The sequence below is a fragment of the Diaphorina citri genome, unplaced genomic scaffold (assembly GCF_000475195.1).
Source record: "Diaphorina citri unplaced genomic scaffold, Diaci psyllid genome assembly version 1.1 scaffold509, whole genome shotgun sequence".
NCBI lineage: Eukaryota > Metazoa > Arthropoda > Insecta > Hemiptera > Psyllidae > Diaphorina > Diaphorina citri.
In genome coordinates, this window is record NW_007377943.1 from 69,218 (window position 1) to 92,273 (window position 23,056).

General features: G+C 38.3%; 3 protein-coding genes and 1 long non-coding RNA gene across 4 annotated transcripts in view; 2 read left to right on the forward strand and 2 right to left on the reverse strand.

Moving 5' to 3' along the window:
• Positions 1-1,737: 1,737 nt before the first annotated feature.
• On the reverse strand, positions 1,738-2,483 carry LOC113467595. The gene is made up of 2 exons (XR_003391618.1): positions 2,381-2,483; positions 1,738-1,797 (listed from the first exon to the last, which is right to left on the reverse strand). It is a non-coding gene; the product is annotated as an uncharacterized LOC113467595 (long non-coding RNA).
• Positions 2,484-3,368: 885 nt separating this feature from the next.
• On the forward strand, positions 3,369-4,937 carry LOC103509540 (transmembrane protein 138). The gene is made up of 3 exons (XM_008474163.3): positions 3,369-3,579; positions 3,889-3,961; positions 4,334-4,937. The coding sequence occupies exons 1-3, from the start codon at positions 3,449-3,451 to the stop codon at positions 4,517-4,519; spliced, it is 390 nt and encodes a 129-aa protein (XP_008472385.1). The 5' UTR covers positions 3,369-3,448; the 3' UTR covers positions 4,520-4,937.
• Positions 4,938-7,000: 2,063 nt separating this feature from the next.
• Positions 7,001-10,917, reverse strand: LOC103509547 (zinc finger BED domain-containing protein 1). Its single transcript, XM_026823840.1, has 7 exons — positions 10,792-10,917; positions 9,731-9,874; positions 9,595-9,682; positions 9,166-9,257; positions 8,312-8,469; positions 7,685-7,881; positions 7,001-7,422 (listed from the first exon to the last, which is right to left on the reverse strand). The coding sequence occupies exons 1-7, from the start codon at positions 10,915-10,917 to the stop codon at positions 7,073-7,075; spliced, it is 1,155 nt and encodes a 384-aa protein (XP_026679641.1). The 3' UTR covers positions 7,001-7,072.
• A 2,432-nt stretch (positions 10,918-13,349) lies between these two features.
• The window catches only part of LOC103509548 (nucleolar protein dao-5-like), a 16,764-nt gene continuing 7,057 nt past the window's right edge, over positions 13,350-23,056 (forward strand). The window contains exons 1-4 of the mRNA XM_026823841.1: positions 13,350-13,928; positions 16,887-17,072; positions 20,439-21,341; positions 21,386-21,601. Of these exons, the coding sequence (XP_026679642.1) occupies positions 13,350-13,928; positions 16,887-17,072; positions 20,439-21,341; positions 21,386-21,601 (1,884 nt within the window). The remainder of the gene's footprint in view (positions 13,929-16,886; positions 17,073-20,438; positions 21,342-21,385; positions 21,602-23,056) is intronic.

A 23,056-nucleotide genomic window follows, 5' to 3' on the forward strand; every position in this document is an offset into this window, starting at 1 on the left:
TTTGGCCACATTTATTCGTCGGATTAAAAATGTGTCATTGGAGAACTCAAAATTTGCAATTTATTTGGAAAAGAAATCCAACAATGCAAAATAAGGGGCACTTATACATATGAGATATCAGTTTATGAGTAGGTATGTACGTGTATGAGCTATATTAGTAGCTTCTTTACACAGCACCTACTTCTTTTAAATCTTATTTGGCCAACTATGCATATCTCATAATTCAACATTTATGAAAATGGGTTAACAAAACTAATTTACTTGATTGGTTTTGGAATTATCTAGCAAAACTACGTATTATGCACATCACAAGACAACTCTACATTTTACATGTACCTACCTACATAGGTATGGTAAGCAGTAAGAAATAACAAAGCAAAACGTTTCAAAATGACTACATTAGAATTGCAATAGGTATTATGTAAAGTCGTAGGTACGCATTTACACCTAATTATCTATCTACATTCTAAATACATAAAAGGTGTAAACTCTCAATATCCCTATTCCCAAAAATTGTTCACCCACCCTCTCTCTATGGTTTGTAATAAACTACATAGCCCCTCGTAATAATTAATGTCCATTGATTTATTATGATTAAATTTTATTGCTACCTACTGTGCAGATAATCATTCACTTAAATTATCATCATGTAATACGTAGGTACACACATTTCATCTATTTCCTATATCTACGGCTTCTTTGGAACGGAACCAAAACAAATTATGTTTTATGAAAAGATATTTGATTCGCACAGAAAACAAAGTCAGATCTTCTGGAATCTACTGAGACGCAACTTTTACCGGGTGACAACAAAACAAAGAGACTTTCTTTGAACATTGTCTGAATTTGAATGACTTTAGCTTTTTGAATATGAATAACTTTATAACTTCCCGGTAGAAAATTAATTGAGCATTCAGTCCGGAAAATTGAGCAATTTTCGAACAGAATAACTGTATACTGTTTCTGACAAATAAAGGAATATTTGTTAGCAGTTATCTTAAAGATGTGACTTTTGGCTTTCTAAATTACCAAAGATGAGTATAAATTTTATTACATATTACCTATAGCTCCTGGGCTTAGAACTACAGAGTCCCCAATGGTGAGTTCCAAAGTCTTTTTATTATTTTTACTGTGTGTTTAATTTGACATTATTGCTTACCGTTATATGTTTTTTGGATACTTATTTCTTACTCCGAGTGTTTGTTGGTGTGTTTAAAGTCTAATTTTTTTAACTACCCGGTATACGATGATGTTACTTATTTTCAACACCCACATCATAATCATGACAATCCTAACACTGACAGTATACACCTATTAGGAATCTAGAAGTACGCATTTGACTAGAATCTACCTGCACACGCTTCAGAGAGCATTAGAAATCTTCATGTCACACCTTAGGCCAGCCACTCACTATCAGGTAGACCTGACAGGTGGATCTGATCAGGTGTGCCTGTCCGGTCTACCTGATAGTGAGTGGCTGGCCTTAGCAGAAGCCTTACAATGTTGATTGCACTTGTTCCCCATGGATCACTGAAGTGTTCGAACGGAGTTTCGTAAATGGCATAACCCAAACCGTTTCGTCTGATGCCCATTTCGACCGTTTCGACTACAGACAGTCTCGTAAGAATGATTGTAAAATGTTTATTGACAATAATATAATCAAAGATTACAATAGATTCTTAACAAATCCAGAAGAATACCTAATTAGGTATTAGTGATTGGGTAGAATTTCTCATTCAGGACGTCAGGGTCTGCGTGGAACAACAGACGGGACAAACACGCTAGAGCTGGAGCCACCTGGAAACAAAAAAACGGAGAAAGTGAAAACTCCTAGCCTGCCTCGGTGGCGTAGTTGTCAAGACGCTCGCCTGGTAAACAGGAGGGCGTGGGTTCGATCCCAGCCGAGGCATGGAATTTTATCCTCATTTATTTGAGATTTTGACCACATAATAATGGAGCTCTCGGGGTTAGGTGGTAGAGAACGACTCCGGCGTTAACCTCGCCTAGTGGTTACCTTCCACTCAAGAGTATACTATTATTATAATTATTATTAAGTAGTAAGTGAGTAACAGAAACTATAATTTATTCACACTGATGAACTGCCCTAGGTATTTGAGTTGCCCATTGACACAGTACATACATATACCAATCAAGTAAAATGATATTATGAAATTAAATTAATTCATAGATTTGAAGGGATTGAATATAACAATAAAAGAAAGAGAAATATATAGAATAAATACATAAAAATAAATAACTTGAAAGAAGAGCATCTATGGAACCCCAGTAGCCCAAAAGCTCATTAGGAGTTTTCTTTCTATGTGCTAATTATGATAAAGATGTATCAATATCGAAAAACAACTTTCTTCCCATTCATTACCTTGGCAAAGTCAGGCGGTGGTGTTTTGCCCCGACAAAGGTTGGACAGAACCCAGACAGAGTTTCGAACCATGGAGAGACGATTCTTTGGTTTACTCAGAAGTCTGGAAATAAACATAAAATGGGGAAAAATGTATCAAAATTCAAACAAAAAATAGGCAGGTAAAAATCAAAGTCGAGTTTGAGTTAATAGGTTAATACTAAAGAAGAAAAAAGTGAGAAGCTAGCTCACTTCCCGGTCGCCTAAACAAATGTGAAGCGAGCCATGCGTTCACAAGGAAGTAAGAAGGCACTGGATTCTACACATGAACATGGGATGAAAAAAATGAGGCAAGAATTTTAACGGGTGTTCAAAAAGTTCAAACTCCGGCTAGAGCCCACGTGCGAAGTACTTCTTCTATGTATACGTACTATACGTTATGGTCTCGCGGTCATTAACAGCTGGACTTAAGTACCTATACCTACCTAATATTATAATAACTTGATGTACCCTACCTACATACAACATAACGAATCGTTTACCTATTAGGTACTGCAATAATAAAACACAACAAAGCATGTTACCATAGAGACGGACTATACCAAACATACTTATCTCGAACTTATCATTAGACATGTAGGTAAATATTCAGTCTTTTGAGTATTAGAAAGAAAGCTTTAATTATTACGTAATAATATGCTAGGTATATTTTAATTTCAAAATGGTTTAAAATAAGCGGCACCTTTTATAGCGTATAATCTAGTAAACTTTCAGTGGACTTCTTAATATAACCTGACCAATCATACCTAACTATGGAAAAATTACATCCTTTGCAAATGATGAAATTTGCAATATCCATTTTCAAAATAACAAACAGAAATAAGGACCAAAGATTCCAAAACTAATGTCTGATTCTCGAAGAAATTAATAAAAGGTCTGGAAATCCTGGAATTATGAGGATCTCAACAGAGAAGTACATTTTCCTGCTCATCATACAGCTTTGCAACAAACAGAAATAAGGACCAAAGATTCCAAAACTGATGTCTGAATTTCGAAGAAATTAATAAAAGGTCTGGAAATCCTGGAATTATGAGGATCTCAACAGAGAAGTACATTTTCCTGCTCATCATACAGCTTGGCTTTCTGCTTACCGACCTGCTGTTCAACGCATTTTCAGACTCATTCCGATCGAAAAACATTAACTTGCTCATTATTTACATGTAAGTAAAAGGTAAATTAGGTAACATCAAGGATTTTTTTAAAAGAGGTTTTTGATAGAGGGAACTGTAACTGCTAGGGTTTTATCGTCCCGAAATCGAAGACAGAAGGAAGACAGGAGAAAGCCAGCCGTTCCAAGAACGAACATTGTCCGTTTAGGATAAAATCCGCCGGGCGGGAGTCGAACCCGCGGCCTAGCGCTTACAAGGCAGCCAAGCTAACTAGGCTGGCCCAAGAACTTGTTTGTTTTAATGTAAGTCATGAAAATAAAATTGAATTTATCTAATCCACGCTTCTTATTTTTCTTGCAGATTACAAATCATTTTTCAAATCCTGATGTTCATTGCTTTGCTCATTTCCTTGTTTCAAACCAACGTATTTCAGGTAAGTACAAAATTAATAATGGAAAAGGAATAGGTTCAAAAGTAAAAACTCATCAGAAGAAGACAGGAGTAAAATCGGCTTTACAGTTCAAGCGGGCAAAATCCTCCGTGTTAAAACTACTCACAAATGACCATCATGGAATTATCTTTTCGTACCTACATGTGTACTTAAAATGATTAAGGGCGCGGCCTACCATCTTATGTTACAACCGGTTACTTCTGAGTGTACTCGCAGACTTTTTGGGCATAATGTCCGAGAATGTCCAGAGGTAAAAGTAAAAACCCTTGTAACGTGAGAAACTAGGCCTTCGCAAAAAATAAAATAGAATTCAAATTGTGTAAAAAATATTCAAATTTCGATCTTCATTTCCAGGCAGGTTTTGTGATTCTGATCTACGACAGGTTCAAGGCGACCATCGTCATATGCCTCATCTATCTGGTTCTAACAATAGGACTACATGCCTGGGTTCTCTACTACAGATGGCTGGAGCCCACTGCCTACATATGGACCGACAATTTCCTGCTAACCTTATTTGTACTGCATCGAATGAGTAAGTAACTTAGGAGCACTTAAGCTGTGTCCACACAGAGTCGAAACCGTCGACTATGATGTCGAGGCAGTGTACGGTTTCAGTCGACGTCGATTGACGGGGTCGTCTATGTGTGGACACAGCTTAAGAGTAATAGTAAGATTAGTAAGTGTTAGTTATAGATCAGTTGCGCTTACTTGGGTGATGTTTCAAAGTCATTAGAGCTGGAAAAATGGGGACCAACGGAATTTTTCTTTTTCTACGACTTCTAGATCCCGAAATAAATCGATTTAAAAAATACCGGTAAATCGTGAACTTTGACGCCACGGCATAGGCCCCCGTACACAATGACGTCACATCAAATGTCCCGAGCAAAGCTCCCTCGCAGGCAACACATTAATGTGTTTGTGCGCATACGTTTCTGCGCATTTCTTTCTGCTCCTCCGCAAGCGTGCTTGCATACTGGCGCTACGTAGCGGACGAAAAAAACAACTGCGTAAAGTCTGACGTCACACATTTTAGTGCTGTTCAAAAAATTTCAAAATTTGGAATGAATAATAATGGTATCAATGCCAAAGAGTGGGTTGATAGTTTCACAATATTTCTTAATTGCCACACTTCACCAACTTATGAATAAAGTCACTGGACCTCTTACTTTCTTACCGTTAGGACCTGAATACTTTTCACTAATTTAGATCTCAAACCTGACTATGAAAACATACATGATCTAGCCTTGAAGAAAGGTTTAGGCAGAAAAACGAGAGCAGGTAGGAATTCTGTATAACTAGACTTCTATGAATAGTGTTGGTATTGGTACCTACTACCTACCTACACCATCTGTTATCAAGGCATACACAGAACGCCTGCTACGTGAGATTTAGGTGAACAACTGACCAAGAAACCTCTGGGGTTAAGATAAGGAATGTCCATTTATATCTATAGAAACATTCTAGTAGAATGAGTACCTAATATGGGGGAGTATGAGAGAATGGAAGCAAGCACGGAGAGGTATAGAGGTGTGCAGTTTCTATCGATCGGTCTACATGTGATTCAAAGTCTAATGTTTCGCTAGGGTTGTAAATTGACTAATACTTACTTTTCGGACAGTTCAACCAAAGAAAACTCTATAATTCAGTTCTTAAACACTAAAAATTTGACTAATAATCTTGGAGATGTGCAATAAAATCTTCAAGGCCTTTCGAGCATTCTGCTTTTTTTTCGTGCAAAACGAAAATCCGCAACCCCTGAAAATTTCCCTTAATTTTGATATACCCTAAACACTATGATGTCATGAAACCCCGCGTTCAAAACTGGGGCCACCCCTGAAAATTTCCCTTATTTTTGACAAGACCTGTATTGTCATATAAACCCACGAATTTCAAAGTTGGGGCCCTGATTTTTGACATAACCTATAATGGGGGGAAGATTCATGCCGGGGGCCACAAAGTGAGCTGAAACTCGTTTTAAGTTTAACTCTCGGATTAAGCAATCTGATTGGCTGATTTTAAAAAAAAATTATCAGATTTCCCAAACCGGGTTTAAACTCATTTTGTGTCCCCTGGCCTCAAATATTAACTGTCCAAAATTCAACATTCTACGTTGAGGCATTCAAAAGGTAAGGGGGGGGGGCGCAACTGACTTTATGAACGCACTGTATAGTATGTAAAGATGGATTTTATTTATCAATTAAATACCAGATCGTGTCTAATACAGATAACTCTAATATGTACAGAATAATCCATTGTAAAAAATAAAATAATGTATTGAGAAAACAATCAAAATAGGTAGGTATTTAAAAAATTAATGTGGAATTAATCAAAATTTGTACAACCTATGTCTTTCAATGTCAAATTCATATTGAACAAGGACTAGGTACAGTAAACATTACCGATTTCCGAAATTTTGTGAGATCTACTAATGTTGTCTTTCACAACACGAAAAGTAATAAATGTTTTGTGAGGGGTATGTGAATCAATACAAATAAAATGGCCAAAAAGTTATTGACGGAGTAATATACAAATAAACAAAGTTAAACTACGAATTACAACTAGGTACATACGAAAAATATGTAAATGAGAAAAAAAAAATCCAACTTGTGTCGTGGTTTTTATTTTGTTGTTTTTTGCGGAGCGTTTCAGCGCCGTGTTTGTTTCGCGGCCCCAAGGGAACTAGGCTGGCGCATGGCGTACCGGACTTTAGATGACATAGGGAATTCTCGCGTTGTCTTCTACTTCTTCTTCCTAGCCTTTTCCTATTTAAATAGGGTCGGCGTTTCTTGTCAGTCTCTTCCAGGCAACCCTGTTGTGTGCCTCGTGTCCTCGCCGTGTTTATTTCGCGGCCTCAAGCGAACTAGGCTGGCGCATGGCGTACCGGACTTTAGATGACATAGGGAATTCTCGCGTTGTCTTCTATTTCTTCTTCCTAGCCTTTTCCTATTTAAATAGGGTCGGCGTTTCTTGTCAGTCTCTTCCAGGCAACCCTGTTGTGTGCCTCGTGTCCTGATATTTTTATTTTTTTTCACCCAGGTCTTGAATCACACAATATTTCCACCTTCGGCCTTTTTCACACAATGCTCGCGTTGTCTACACAGTATAATTGTGATGCAAGAACAGCAAATGATTGAGCACAGCCTGCGTGTTCTGACTCAGCAGCTTTCTCTTCTCCACATAGGTGCACTGCGCCTTCATCTCCATGGTTTTGCCACACGGCGTCGTACAGGCTGGAACACAGTTATACTTGACAGCCAGCAAGTATAAGTTGGGGAACCGGTTGCACTCGGATTTCCACCAGGTTAGGGGGCACTCATTGAGCGGCACAGGGGAGGAGCGATGGTACTGCTCGACCTCGTGAGCTATGTTGTCTGCGTGGTTGGAGGGAGATGGTTTGGTGGAGGATTTGGTACTGGAGACGTTGCCCAGAAGAAATTCCATGCCTGAGGGGAACGAAGATGATAACAAATGAAAATAATTATTCAGATAAGAATCTTCACAAATGAAAATAAGGATTAAAAAGACAATCCCAGCACCTAAATGGAAAGTATTGTGTCTCTTCTCGCCCATCTGATGAGAGGCATACTACGGGATGGGCATGCTACGACACAGACCACAAGCGTCCAATGTAGCAGTTGTTTCATCGCTACGAAATAAAAAACGGCGGTGAAACACTCATCTTAAAAAAAAAAACTATTTTATTACCTGAGAGGCGACTTTTCTTGTTCTCCTGCTCGACAACGTCGGTGTAATATTTGGTGCCCTCCGAGCTGGGGGGTTCCATGTTGACCAGAATATCTTTGATGGTACCAAACACATCCTGTTCTTCTATGTAGGGGAGACGCTTGACCCGGGGGTCTAGAGCTGTACACACCTGTAGGAACGAGTCCACAGAGGAATATCTGGAGAGAAAGTAATCGAGTTAGTATTAGAAAAATAATTTTAGTAGGTACGTCCACCTGTATAGGAAAGACTTGGGATATGAAGTACTAATTTAGGACTGAAAAATTTTATGCCCTAGGCCCTATTTCATAAAACTTATAAGTCCTGTAATACAGGGAAATTGCCACTATTAAGGTCAAATTTTAAGATGGTCGTTTCACCTAGACATCAGTAAGAATTAATTTAAAAATGAACAGCCAGTCTTAGGAGTTGATTTTATGGGAACTCATCGAAACTGTTGAAATTACTGAGGTCAACATTTCAATTGGAAAAAAGTGACACCCGTGGTTTATGTCGTAGCATGCCGATCCCGATATCATCTGATGGGCGAGAAGAGACAAAATACTTCCCCCATTCAGGTGGGCATCAAACCTGGGACATACTACTTACTTCTGTGTCAAGTACTCGACAAAGTAGGTCTTCAGCTGAGTGGTGATGGTATCGTCCCCAGGATAAGTTTTGAGATGATGGTTCACGAGTTGTAGATACAGAGGTAGAATTAGTGAGGCCTGAGCTGGTTTCTCTTCACTCAGTGTGACCACAGTGACCTGAAAGAATAGAAGAATGCTCATGATAATGGCAAGAATGCTTATGGAAGAATGCTTATCATAGAGGCAATAATGCTTATGCTTATGGAAGAATGCTTATGATAATGGCAAGTCAAGGGATTTCAAATTCTCAAAGGATGGAAATCTCAAGTCGTAAGAAACGCGAACTCATTTGTCAGTCAAAAATTTGGCCTTAAATAGCGATCTTGGTAAAATTACTATACCGAATAGCGACCGAAACGTACATTTCATGAAACTCGGCCCAAGGACACTTTTGATCCATATGATAATTGGAGCCTCTCTGTAAAGTTTGAGCAACCCGAGGTGACCTGAGAAAGTATGACTTGTTTGTGGTGAAGTTGAAAAAGCCCTTCACGATGGGAAACCCTTTACAAATGTTGTTGTTGTTGTTGTTGTTGTTGTAGCGGCTTCAGCTGTAGCCGAATGGTGATGGTAGAATATAGAAAGAAAGAAAAGTTATTTTTCTGCCATACACCCGGGTATAATGGTCTTTAACCATGTTCAATTGGCCCGTCCTGAACCGCAGTTAACCATGTACAATTTAATTGGCTCGTCCTGTACCGCAGTCGGACTTGGTGCTTATTCTTTAATTAAAAGCAGAGAGAACCCTTTGAAAACTGCCAGCTAGCTAGGCTGGTCAGGGTTTACCCTTTACAAATGGAAATCTTCACTCACCTTAATAGGGTTGAACACTTCCAGTACTTTCTCAAGGATATACCACTCATCGTCACTGATGTGCGAACTCGTATCTCCCTGCATCTCAACACCTTAAAGAAAAAAGAAGAATAATTCAGCAAGAAAGAAGAATTCCCTAAAAGTACTCAAGTACTTACAGGGATTTATTCAAAAAGTTTTTTTTTTTTTACTTATGTATTGTTGCCAAACTATACATAGTTTATTATTTATTTAATTCTCTAACTGAACCATTCCCGCTTCATCTTACTTATGTATTGTTGCCAAACTATACATAGTTTATTATTTATTTAATTCTCTAACTGAACCATTCCCGCTTCATCTTCACACTCAATCACTTTCATCTTCTTTCTTGAAAAGAAAATTTTGTCGTTAATATGATAAAAAAATAAACTTCCATATTATTATTACCTTCACTCAACTCTAGCAGGACGCTAAGTTTAGAGCGAGCTGCGTTGAGGGCCTCTAGCCCATCTTCACACTCAATCACTTTCATCTTCTTTCTTGAAAAGAAAATTTTGTCGTTAATATGATGAAAAAAATAAACTTCCATATTATTATTACCTTCACTCAACTCTAGCAGGACGCTAAGTTTAGAGCGAGCTGCGTTGAGGGCCTCTAGCATGTTGAGAGTGGATAACCAAACGTTTGGATTGTCCAGGGAGAGAAACGTTGATGTGGCGTCATCGGGCTGGAAGAACGAAGGAATACGTACGTGTGAGGTTATTTTGGTAAAAAAAAAAAATCAAGGCCAATGAAATAGGATTTTTTTTCTTCGAATTTAATTTAAAAGAGGGATTGTAGATTTCAGAAAAAAGAGGGATTTTTTTTAGGTTTGATAGAGGGAACTGTAACTGCTAAGAAAGAAAGAAGGAAGACAGGATAGGAGAAAGCCAGCCAGGAGAAAGAACGAACCTGATCCCTTCAGAATAAAATCCCCCCCGGGCGGGAACCTTGAAAGCTAACTAGGCTGGTTAGGAGTTTATTTGCGATCAAGTTCACAGAGGGAATCCTTGATCCACCAATATAACATTATGACTACAACCCCTTGGTTATTGTTATAGGTTTGATAGAGGGAACTGTAACTGCTAAGGTCTTATCGTCCCGAAATCGAAGAAAGAAGGAAGACAGGATAGGAGAAAGCCAGCCAGGAGAAAGAACGAACCTGATCCCTTCAGAATAAAATCCGCCCCGGGCGGGAACCTTGAAAGCTAACTAGGCTGGTTAGGAGTTAGGAGTTTATTTGCGATCAAGTTCACAGAGGGAATCCTTGATCCACCAATATAACATTATGACTACAACCCCTTGGTTATTGTTATTGAATCCCCATATCATATGAATGCGAGCGCTAGTGTTTGTACAGTTTCGCATTGAGTTGGTAACGTACGCAAGTCTAGGCTTAAAGTAAGGTATAAAATTGACTCATTTCGCGTAATATTTCAAGCCTAGCCTAACCTAGCCCAGTTCATAAACACCACCCAATATAAAAGAAAGCACTTAGCTTAGCTCCATATACAAAAAGCCCAATCTGAGGATTAGGTGTGGGGACTAGATAGCCCTAAAAGGATGGGTTAAGCTTCTAGGAATCTACGAAGAGAAAGCACTTACCTGATTCTGATCAGCAAACGTGACCTGAATGGCAAAATTGTTCTTGTTGTAAATCTGAGAGATGATACTTCGACATTTGGTGATTACGGATTGAATTTGAGTCATTTCAAACGCCTTGATGCACATTTGACTCAGCGTGCGAATGAGACAAGGAATGACAGGAATGTCTTGGTTAACCTTATGACAAAATGTCAAATTAAAAACATTATTTTTTATTATTTGTGGTGAAGCGGGGAACCTCTTCACAATATCTGTATTAATTTATTGGCCAGCGGTGCTTAGGGAGCACTCATTGAATGATGACAAAATGTCAAATTAAAAACATCATCTTTTATTATTTGTGGTGAAGCGGGGAACCTCTTCACAATATCTGTATTAATTTATTGGCCAGCGGTGCTTAGGGAGCACTCATTGAATATCAAATTACATATGAGCAGAACATATTTTGCACCCTTTTGCAAAAAAAAGGCTGTTTTTTTTAAGAGGTTTGACAGAGGGAACTGTAACTGCTATGATCTTATCGTCCCGAAATCGAAGAAAGAAGGAAGACAGGATAGGAGAAAATGTTGCACCCTTTTGCAAAAAAAAGGCTGTTTTTTTTAAGAGGTTTGACAGAGGGAACTGTAACTGCTATGGTCTTATCGTCCCGAAATCGAAGAGAGAAGGAAGACAGGATAGGAAAAAGCCAGCCGTTCCGAGAACGAACATTATCCCATCAGGATAAAATCCACCCCGGGCGGGAATCGAACCCGCGGCCTAGCGCTCACAAGGCAGACGCACTACCAACTAAGCTAACCAGGCTGGCAAGTAGATAATTTGATTAGTTAGTTTGCTTTCTATTTGAATAGATAGCCAAGGACCTAGTACTGATCTAGTAGTAATGGAGCAGTTGCAAATGGGTAAAAATTATAAATAAATGGTCGATTCCTAGCTTTCAGAAACGGAACCAATTCCGATGGAGCATGATCTTTGATTTCCTATGGTTTATAGTGAATATAGTGCAGTTTCCAAAAGAGATTTTTTTCTTTAAGAGGTTTGACAGAGGGAACTGTAACTGCAATGGTCTTATCGTCCCGAAATCGAAGAGAGAAGGAAGACAGGATAGGAGAAACCCAGCCGTTCCGAGAACGAACATTATCCCATCAGGATAAAATCCGCCCCGGGCGGAATTTTTTGAAATCAACCCCAATCAGATTGCTTGATCCGAAGTTAATCCAAATACGCTCACTTGTGGCCTCGGCCATCAATGATCTACTAGTGTGGTTGCTTGTCCAAAGATAGTCTATTCGTACTCAATCTACAAGCATCCCCCTATTTGGGTTCTGGGGCACTCTATTCGGGTTTTGGGGCACTCTATTCGGGTTCTGGGCCGATTTCTATTTCACTTCGGGGGGGCGGCTTTTGTACTACAGGGTTGGGGTCGTTCCAGGGTTGTATTTCGGCCGAGCCGAACACGAGATAGAATAGATTGGTGACCGCCAGAATTATGAACGTGAGCCAAAACACGAGCCTCCATTCCGACATTGTACTCTGAAATGAAAATTGGTAAAAATACACATAGTAGGTATGCCTAGTAAAGATTACACATCTGCACTTTTCAGAGGACTACTCGGTCAATGAGTTGAAGTATGAGTTAGGTTATGGTGAAACTTGTTTTCTTCTTTTAAAGCTAGCCTAGTTAGCTTGGTTGGTAGCGCGTCTGCCTTGTAAGCGCTATGATTGGCTCGTCCTGTACCGCAGTCGGACTTGGGCTTATTCTTTAATTAAAAGCAGAGAGAACCCTTTGAAAACTGCCAGCTAGCTAGGCTGGTTAGGGTTTACCCTTTACAAATGGAAATCTTCACTCACCTTAATAGGGTTGAACACTTCCAGTACTTTCTCAAGGATATACTGTTATTATATCACAAGTTATGAAATAGGTAACTACAAAACTTATTACCTTTATATGATACCTAGGATGTCTAATATAGGATATAGGATGTCTAATATAGGATAGGAGGACCTAGGATGTCTAATATAAACATATTTAATAATAATAATTATATCACAACTTTGGTGCTCACTGCAGCATTGTAGGATTTTTCCCAAACCAGCTGCTGCAAAGAAGGCTGAATCCAGCAGTGACAATGATTCAAGCTCTGAAGATAAAAAACCAGCTGTTAATACACCAGCCAAACCTGTAGCTCAAGCTGCTAAACCAGCTGCTGCCAAGAAGGCAGAACCCAGCAGTGATGATGATTCAAGCTCTGAAGATGAGAAACCAGCTGTCAAAACAGCAGCCAAACTTGTAGTTCCAACACCTAAACCAGCTGCTGCCAAGAAGGCAGAATCCAGCAGTGATGATGATTCAAGTTCTGAAGATGAAAAACCAGCTGTTAAAACATCAGCCAAACCTGCAGCTCATGCTACTAAACCAGCTGCTGCCAAGAAGGCAGAATCCAGCAGTGATGACGACTCAAGCTCTGAAGATGAGAAACCAGCTGTCAAAACAGCAGCCAAACCTGTAGTTCCAACACCTAAACCAGCTGCTGCCAAGAAGGCAGAATCCAGCAGTGATGATGATTCAAGTTCTGAAGAAGAAAAACCAGCTGTTAAAACATCAGCCAAACCTGCAGCTCATGCTACTAAACCAGCTGCTGCCAAGAAGGCAGAATCCAGCAGTGATGCCAGCCAAACCTGCTGCTGAACCAGCTGTTGCCAAGAAGGCTGAATCCAGCAGTGATGATGATTCAAGTTCTGAAGATGATAAACCAGCTGCGAAATTACCAGCCAAACCTGAAGCCCAAACTCCTAAGCCAGCTGCTGCCAAGAAGGCTGAATCCAGCAGTGATGATGATTCAAGTTTTGAAGATGATAAACCAGCTGTGAAATTACCAGCCAAACCTGCAGCCCAAACTCCTAAGCCAGCTGCTGCCAAGAAGGCTGAATCCAGCAGTGATGATGATTCAAGTTTTGAAGATGATAAACCAGCTGTGAAATTACCAGCCAAACCTGCAGCCCAAACTCCTAAGCCAGCTGCTGCCAAGAAGGCTGAATCCAGCAGTGATGATGATTCAAGTTTTGAAGATGATAAACCAGCTGTGAAATTACCAGCCAAACCTGCAGCCCAAACTCCTAAGCCAGCTGCTGCCAAGAAGGCTGAATCCAGCAGTGATGATGATTCAAGCTCTGAAGATGAAAACCCAGATCCCAAAGTCAAGCCAACACCAATTATCAATGGACCAACTAATGGACATCACTCTGAGAAAAATAGTGAATCTGATGATGCTTCTACAAGTTTGAAATTCAAATCTGCTGCTGACAATTTGAAGAAAAACCAGAAAGGAGACTATTGGAAAAATAATTTTGTTAAATCAGCTGATAGCAATGAAAAACAGAAGAGACATTCTGAACCATTCAGACGTGTGAAAGAGGAAGAAGTAGAGCTTGACCCAAGATTAGCAAATAATTCTTTTGAAGCCAAGAAAGGAGCTCAGGGATGTTGGGGAGAAAAAGCTGCTAGGGATTTAAAAGTTGTGAAAGGCAAAGCATTCAGACATGAAAAAACAAAAAAGAAGAGAGGTAGTTACCGTGGTGGGCAGATTAGCACAGGTGTAAATTCAATCCAGTTTGATTGAAACAGTTGAAATCAGTTTGGAATTGAACTGAGAAAACACTCTGTGATATGAAACTCAACTTTGGTATTTGGATGCATTTGATCCAAGTTGGGCTTATTTTGTTCTGCTTGATAACATGATAACCAATGCCTGTAGCTTGGAGGTAGAACATTGAAGATTGACCTCATAATCTGGAAGGCAATGGGTTTGATCCCTATCAATGACTAAAATTTAACAAGTACTGTCATTTTGAAATGGACATTTATTTTGTAAATTCTTTTCTTTGACAAATTGATATTTTTTAATTTCATGTTACAAAATCTTGATAAGTTATGAAGGCTTATTGAGGATTTTTTATTTTTGGATCTGGACACAGGGAGCTTTTTTTTTCTATTCTCTATTTTTAAAATTCCTAGTAGTTATTCTATTGTGTTTCTGTTTGTAAATGAATTGTATATTTTATTTTGTAATATGCTACAAACCTTTGGTCTATTTTTTTATTCCCTACCTATAGACTGATAGTTTACCATCTACTGTCCTTTCTATAGGTAGGTATTGGTTTTTCCCCCACTGTATTAATGTGAAGTTTTATTATAACTGACATGTCTGAAGCATTATCCTAGATGGGGATAACTGTCCCATTGAATCAAATTTGGGATAATTTTTCTGTTTGATAATTTTTTCCCTTTCTCTTTGTTGGTTACTTTTTTCTTACATTTTAATTTGATGTTATTCGTATTTTTTAAGAAGCCCCTAAATAATTTAATTATGTTTGTGTAAAATACATAATATGAAGCTTCTGATCATTTACTTACTTTGTATTACTATTTTTTTTTTACATGGTTCTGGTTAGGGGTGTTTCAGTGGACTGCTCTTGTCATTACTAATAGGAGTAATAGGAATAGTGAGTGACAAGTGGTTTGGGTTAAATTATTATTATTTTTTTTACTATAACTATTTCGAGAAGCTGTAAAGTCATCTGTCTGTCTGTCATCTGATAAACTGAAGCCACTAACTACTGTTGTCCCCAGACCCAATAGTAAATGGTCAGAGGAGAGAAAAGTTGACCATTCATCCAGAATGAAGATCTACTGGATGAAGAGAAAACGAAAAGAAGTAAGAATTATGTGGTCCTCTGTAGGCTGAAACCAACCAGAAAAAAAATAAGTATAGGTACTATGTAATGAGAAAGTATTGCAAATTTGCAATTGATCCATTTTTTTTTTTTTTTTTAATCGGTTGTCACGTTAAAAATAGAGAATAGAAAAAAAAAGCTCCCTGTGTCCAGATCCAAAAATAAAAAATCCTCAATAAGCCTTCATAACTTATCAAGATTTTGTAACATGAAATTAAAAAATATGTTGGATGCATTTGATCCAAGTTGGGCTTATTTTGTTCTGCTTGATAACCAATGCCTGTAGCTTGGAGGTAGAACATTGAAGATTGACCTCATAATCTGGAAGGCAATGGGTTTGATCCCTATTAATGACTAAAATTTAACAAGTACTGTCATTTTGAAATGGACATTTATTTTGTATGCTTTTCTTGGACAAATTGATATTTTTTAATTTCATGTTACAAAATCTTGATAAGTTATGAAGGCTTATTGAGGATTTTTTATTTTTGGATCTGGACACAGGGAGCTGCTTTTTTTCTATTCTCTATTTTGAAAATTCCTAGTAGTTATTCTATTGTGTTTCTGTTTGTAAATGAATTGTATATTTTATTTTGTAATATGCTACAAACCTTTGGTCTATTTTTTTATTCCCTACCTATAGACTGATAGTTTACCATCTACTGTCCTTTCTATAGGTAGGTATTGGTTTTTCCCCCACTGTATTAATGTGAAGTTTTATTATAACTGACATGTCTGAAGCATTATCCTAGATGGGGATAACTGTCCTTTGTTACCTGATATTATTATCGATGAAAATGTACCAGCTAATGTGTCCAATGTTCTCTCTAATAGCCATGATTCACAATTTTAAACTTGTTATGATTAGTATTTTTTATCAAAATTGTAATGGTTCACGAGTTATTGCCCGACTTTGGGTCACATTTTGGCCTGGAAGTTGAAATTTGTTGTGATGACCTATATTTTTTCACCAAACTTACAACGGTAGCATTCTTTCTGGTGAGGATTCCTACTGACAGAGAATTTTTCTTTTACTAAGATTTTAGCCAACACCTAAGAGCAGCCTAAGACGCGTTTCGTTCTTATTTGAACTCATCAGTTAGACGTAGCTCTCAGGTGCTGGCCAAGAATTTGGAAGTGCTATTGTGTTTAACTGAAACCTGGTTGAACGAGAACTTTATGAATTGTAATTACTTTACTAATGAATATCTTGTCTTTAGGAAAGATCGATTGGATGTTTAACTGAAACCTGGTTGAACGAGAACTTTATGAATTGTAATTACTTTACTAATGAATATCTTGTCTTTAGGAAAGATCGATTGGTACCTGCAGCCCAAACTCCTAAGCCAGCTGCTGCCAAGAAGGCAGAATCCAGCAGTGATGATGATTCAAGTTCTGAAGATGAAAAACCAGCTGTTAAAACACCAGCCAAACCTGCTGCTAAACCAGCTGCTGCCAAGAAGGCTGAATCCAGCAGTGATGATGATTCAAGTTCTGAAGATGATAAACCAGCTGCAAAATTACCAGCCAAACCTGAAGCGATGGAAATTGTGGAGAAACGAGAACCTGTGTTTTCTATGTAAGATTATATTTGTGTTGAGTGTTGTTGTGAGTGCCACAAGATATTCTAAACTGTGGCAAAGCATGGGTAACCTGCTAGTATATTATAATAATAAAATGTGATTTTTACCTTGTGTTGTGTAGACTCTGTCTGGGGAATACTAATGAAAGCATGCTCCCCTTCATTCTCTCCCTGGACACAAATTGAGTAGCCACCACCCATGTCCACCGTACGTTGCTGTGGTATATTACTCGGATTTGGTAAATCAATCTGTCAAATAAAGTAAGAACATAATTGTAGACCCAGAGGTACATAATATATAAAAAAAAACAACAAGGAAATAAAAATAAAATAAATAATGAACAAATATCATTCCCTCTACTAAAAAAAAAAAAAGGTTAACCTACCACTTTCAACATTTTATGTGGCATCGTATTTTTCTTCTTCTTGCTGTTATTTAAAGACATGTCAACTTGTGGTGCACCATCATCAAGGTGCTCATAATGCAGTTTATGTTTACGGGCAAGATGGGACCTGAGGTTTGAGGTGTTTCTATTATATGAAAACTGAGAAGAGCAGAGAGTACAAATTGTCTTCTTCTTGGTCAATATATCACCTGGAATAAAGATATAAGGATGAATAAAATATCATTTCCTCTACCCCAAAAAAGTTCAACCTACCACTTGGAACATTTCATGTGGCATCATATTTTTCTTCTTGTCGTTAAATAAAGACTTGTCAACTTGTGATGCACTATGTTCAAGCCGCTCATACTGCAGTTTATGTTTACACTTAAGATGGGATTTAAGGTTGGTGGTGTTTTGGAGATAAGCCATCTGAGCAGAGCAGAGAACACAAACTGTCTTCCTCTTTGTCAATATATCACCTGGAATAAAGTTAGATGAGAAGTGGGTATTATGGAATAGTTGGGTCATAAGGAATACTTTTATATCTCCATCTGTATAATGTTGAGCTCTAATGTGAGATAGCTATAGAAAGTAGTAACTGAACATTTACCATTATCATTAGCAGGGAAGCCAAAATATTTCCAATAGATACTCCTCATGGTTTTGGGAATGGACACCTTTGTAAACACAATATGATCTGTATCTGGCTCAACAAAGACTTTGCTTTTATGGTTTTGAGATATGCTTGGAGATACATCATCACCATCGTTGTCTTCATCTGAGAAAGAGAGAAGAGAAAAAATAAACATATATAGGTACAGGAGCTTGACCTATACACCCCATTTTTTTTTTTTTTTACTATAGGTACCAAGGTACATTAAATTATGTACTAAGGTACATACATAGAGTTATGTACCAAGGTACAAATGTTAAAATGGATTCAGAAAATTTTGGTTATAGGATTGACATCATAATACATTTTCATCACTTCACCTACTGCTGAGACAAATAATCGGGGTAGTTTACTTACACATAATGGTATCCACAGCCCTCTGGAGAGCACTACCACTAAAGCCATCATAAGACGAATCGTCAAATTCTTTCTTCAACTTTGGTTTCTTGGGGTTTCGCTTTCTGACCCTTTTTTTTACTGGGGCTAGTGATACCAAGGTACAAATGTTAAAATGGATCCAGAAAATTTTGGTTATAGGATTGACATCATAATACATTTTCATCACTTCACCTACTGCCGAGACAAATAATCGGGGTAGTTTACTTACACATAATGGTATCCACAGCCCTCTGGAGAGCACTACCACTAAAGCCATCATAAGACGAATCGTCAAATTCTTTCTTCAACTTTGGTTTCTTGGGGTTTCGCTTTCTGACCCTTTTTTTTACTGGGGCTAGTGACATTTCCATTGTCTGTGGTTTTGGTTCTATAAACAGAAAGAAGTAATTTGGGTATTTAAGGATGAGAATTTACTCCAAAGGGAATATATACCTACTTTGATGGTTAACAGGGAAAGATGCAAACTGCCCATGCAAAATTCAACACTTTTTCTCTGTACACAATTTATTGAGAGATGTCTTTGTCTTTAAGGGTAGGCTTTGGGTGGTATGCTCAAAATCATGGTGTGATGCACATGAAAATCTTTAAAGGGAACTAGTTTTCCCAAGTTTTCCTCTGCAATATTAGATCATGTTAGTCTGTAATAAATTATCAAATACCTTATCTTACAATTTCTACCAGGAAGTTTGAATGCAAAAGGTTGTGTTTCCTTTTAAGTTGACATCCAAAAATTGTTCTCACATGAGTAGAGCCCGCCGAAATCATTTCGGACATAAAGGTGCAAAGGGGTATTTCAAGAAGGACAAAAGAGAGCTGGAAGATTGGTGTCTGATTATGTCACCAATCTGAGAACATTTTTTTTTTTTAATAGAAGTGATTAAGTATACTTTTTGAATGATAAGATAAGATTACCTGTTGGGTTGGATCGGTTGGAATGGAATATCAATCAAACCAATTTATCGAATCGCAATCGTCTCTACTAAAGTACTGATACAATACAAAACACTTATCGTCAAATAATATCGATGAGGATTGAAGCCTTGAGGGAAAAACGTTAACTCGTTAAGTCGATACTCGATAGCTCGATGGGCTTGGGCTCTTTCTCTGGAAAAAATATAGCGCTGTTGCCAGATTTATTTTAAAACATTTTGCGTGTTATGCTCGCTGATGTTCACACATTTTACAAGGTGATTAAAAAGTATGGGAACTTTTGAACCAAGGGGATTTTCAGGTCATGAACATTGAAAAAAAAAAGTAATTAGGTATCTATCAGCTATATAAAATATCCCTTTTGCAAATATTTTCATTTTTTTGTGCAGATATCCAAATTAATCCATCCTCCACGGCCGTGTCTCAAACCGTGAATTTTGAGACCTGGATCTCAAAATTCGTTTCATTCAGATCAGTTGTAGGTTGAAGGTAGTGGGAATTTCAAAGAGAGAGTAAAAAAAATCTCATCCGTAATCAATCAAATGAATCAATCAAATCAAAGAATCTATATCTTTTGATTTAATAATGAAAAAAAAAAATACCCTTTGTATTTTCTTTTTATTCCCCCCCCCTCATTTGACCATCCATGCACCGGATAGTGAAGCAGCCTTATTTATGCTTCAAGGAGCATAAATTATGCTCGAACGTTATCACCGGCAACGTTGTATTTAAGGACGCTCACTTAAATCGATATGAATATGGACCAATGAAAATCTGGCATTTCATTACATAAAAAATAAAATAAAGATTTTTTCCTCGTTGAAAAAAATTGTTTTGATTTGATATTTTGATTTCTTTTTCTTCTTATCCGTGCGCACGTGGGGTGGTGTAGTTAAAATTTTCAATTTGAAATTTGAATTTAAATTAAATATTATTTCGAAATTAAGTCGATATTATACTCTGTTTTAAAATGCCTTTAAACCACAATGACGAAGTAAATGCCCTAGTGTTTTCATATTTAAAAGACGTAGACCAAAAGGCCGCAGAAATATTTAAGAAAAAGACGAATGCTACTCCACCGGCCAAGGGATCCCCAACCCTTGCACAAGTTGTAAGTGAATTGAAAACATTAACTAAACGCAAAAGTCTGTTTACTCTCCATGGAAGTCCCGCTGCAAAGAAACCAGCACTTGGTAACGGTGTCTCCAAGAAATCAGCTGACAGTAGTGAAGATTCAAGTTCTGAGGATCAAACTGTCCCTAAAGTTCTATCTAACCCCAAAGCACCAACTGTAAATAAGGGTATTAAAAGACCAGCTGAATCAAGCAGTGATGACTCCAGTTCAGAGGATGACAAACCAGCTGTTAAAACACCAGCCAAACCTACAGTCCCAACACCTAAGCCAGCTGCTGCCAAGGCTGAATCCAGCAGTGATGATGATTCAAGTTCTGAAGATGAAAAACCAGCTGTTCAAACACCAGCCAAACCTGTAGCTCAAGCTGCTAGACCAGCTGCTGCCAAGAAGGCAGAATCCAGCAGTGATGATGATTCAAGCTCTGAAGATGAAAAACCAGCTGTCAAAACACCAGCCAAATCTACAGTTCCAACACCTAAACCAGCTGCTACAAAGAAGGCTGAATCCAGCAGTGACAATGATTCAAGCTCTGAAGATGAAAAACCAGCTGTCAAAACACCAGCCAAACCTGCAGTTCCAACAGCTAAACCAGCTGCTGCCAAGAAGGCTGAATCCAGCAGTGATGATGATTCAAGCTCTGAAGATGAAAAACCAGCTGTTAAAACACCAGCCAAACCTGTAGCTCAAGCTGTTAAACCAGCTGCTGCCAAGAAGGCGAATCCAGCAGTGATGACGATTCAAGCTCTGAAGATAAGAAGGCTGAATCCAGCAGTGATGATGATTCAAGCTCTGAAGATGAAAAACCAGCTGTTAAAACACCAGCCAAACCTGTAGCTCAAGCTGTTAAACCAGCTGCTGCCAAGAAGGCAGAATCCAGCAGTGATGACGATTCAAGCTCTGAAGATGAGAAACCAGCTGTCAAAACAGCAGCCAAACCTGCAGTTCCAACACCTAAACCAGCTGCTGCCAAGAAGGCTGAATCCAGCAGTGACAATGATTCAAGCTCTGAAGATGAAAAACCAGCTGTTAAAACACCAGCCAAACCTGTAGCTCAAGCTGCCATTTCTCCCACTTCCGTCCATAGGAAGACCATCGGCCGTTAAACTGGTAGACAAAGAAACTTTAGCCAAAGAAAAAGAAGCCAAGCGTTTGGCAGAAGCGGAAAAGGCGGCCGAAAAAGAGCGGAAAAAGGCGGAGTTGGCCGCAGCGCAAGAGGCAAAAGAAGCACAGAAAAAAATTCCCCCCTCGGAGATGTTTAAAATGGAAACTGACAAATATAGTCAGTTTGATGAAACAGTGAGTTTTTTTCCCCCTATTTAAGGAAATAATCGCCTTGGAAGAAATTTCCTTCATTGATCCCTGAACTCAACATGGACATCATTCTTGTGGAAGCAGGGATTTAACCATTTTACTTTTTTGTATAAAACTTAAAGATCCTTTTTCTCAATGACTTGTAGAGCTCAGATAACTATTTGCAAGTACTTTTGAAAGGCCTAGTGATTGAAGTGAGTTCTAATGATAACTACTTACTATTTTTTCATCTCAACTGTTTTTCAGGTACTTCCACCCACCGTGTTGACCCGCGTCAGCGAGTATATCCCCGAAATCGTGGCCTGTATAAAACTGTCTGGCTGATGAGGGACTATAAACAGAGAGTAGATCAGCATCTAGCTAGGGGACTATGAACAGGAAGTAGACGAGTCCAAATTTCCTTATGCTATATCAATAGGGAAAGTTGAGTGCGAAGGGCATCCACTCGGAAAATTTTGTTTATCCAAAACTAGTTGGCCTCAAAGCGATCACTCTAATGCTGATTGAGAGGCCGACGACAAACGCCAAACCCATGTGAACATGCGAAAAGGCGAAGAAGAAGACTTTTTTCTGCCATTTTTCATCTAATAGATCAGTTGCGCTTACTTGGGTGATGTTTCAAAGTCAGAGCAGGAAAAATGAGGACCAACGGAATTTTTCTTTTTCTTCTACGACTTCTAGATACCGAGATAAATCGATTTAAAAAATATTGTAGCCTACATTGAGAAGATCATTGCTAACGGTCTTGCATACGAATCTAATGGTTCTGTCTACTTCAATGTGAACGCGTTCGATTCCCAGCCCAACCATTATTATGCCAAACTCGTACCGGAAGCTTATGGAGACACCAAAACTCTGCAGGAAGGAGAAGGTAAACACTTACTTACTTTTCTTTCCGTGTCCACATTGACCAATGACCATGTCAGATACTCCTCTCCCATTATTCTGCAACGTGGATCGCCGCATTATAAACACTGAAAGAGACTGTTTCTACCCTTCATAGTATTTTTAAATGGGTGTTTTTGTTTCTTTTATTAATTTGGCGTAGGGATCCGTTTCATTATAATGATCAAAATGCTGTCAAAAAAAAAAAAAAAAAAAAAAAAAAAAAAAAAAAA

What these genes read in the sequence shown, in the direction of transcription:
- LOC103509540 (XM_008474163.3), top strand. Translation starts at nt 3,449, where the DNA reads ATGAGGATCTCAACAGAGAAGTACATTTTCCTGCTCATCATACAGCTT. An exon ending in AACTTGCTCATTATTTACAT is followed by an intron (nt 3,580 to 3,888) that starts GTAAGTAAAAGG and finishes TTTTTCTTGCAG; the next exon opens with ATTACAAATCATTTTTCAAA. An exon ending in TTCAAACCAACGTATTTCAG is followed by an intron (nt 3,962 to 4,333) that starts GTAAGTACAAAA and finishes CTTCATTTCCAG; the next exon opens with GCAGGTTTTGTGATTCTGAT.
- LOC103509547 (XM_026823840.1), bottom strand. Translation starts at nt 10,917, where the DNA reads ATGTGCATCAAGGCGTTTGAAATGACTCAAATTCAATCCGTAATCACC. An exon ending in CGTTTGCTGATCAGAATCAG is followed by an intron (nt 9,875 to 10,791) that starts GTAAGTGCTTTC and finishes TCGTTCTTCCAG; the next exon opens with CCCGATGACGCCACATCAAC. An exon ending in AAGGTAATAATAATATGGAA is followed by an intron (nt 9,683 to 9,730) that starts GTTTATTTTTTT and finishes TTTTCAAGAAAG; the next exon opens with AAGATGAAAGTGATTGAGTG.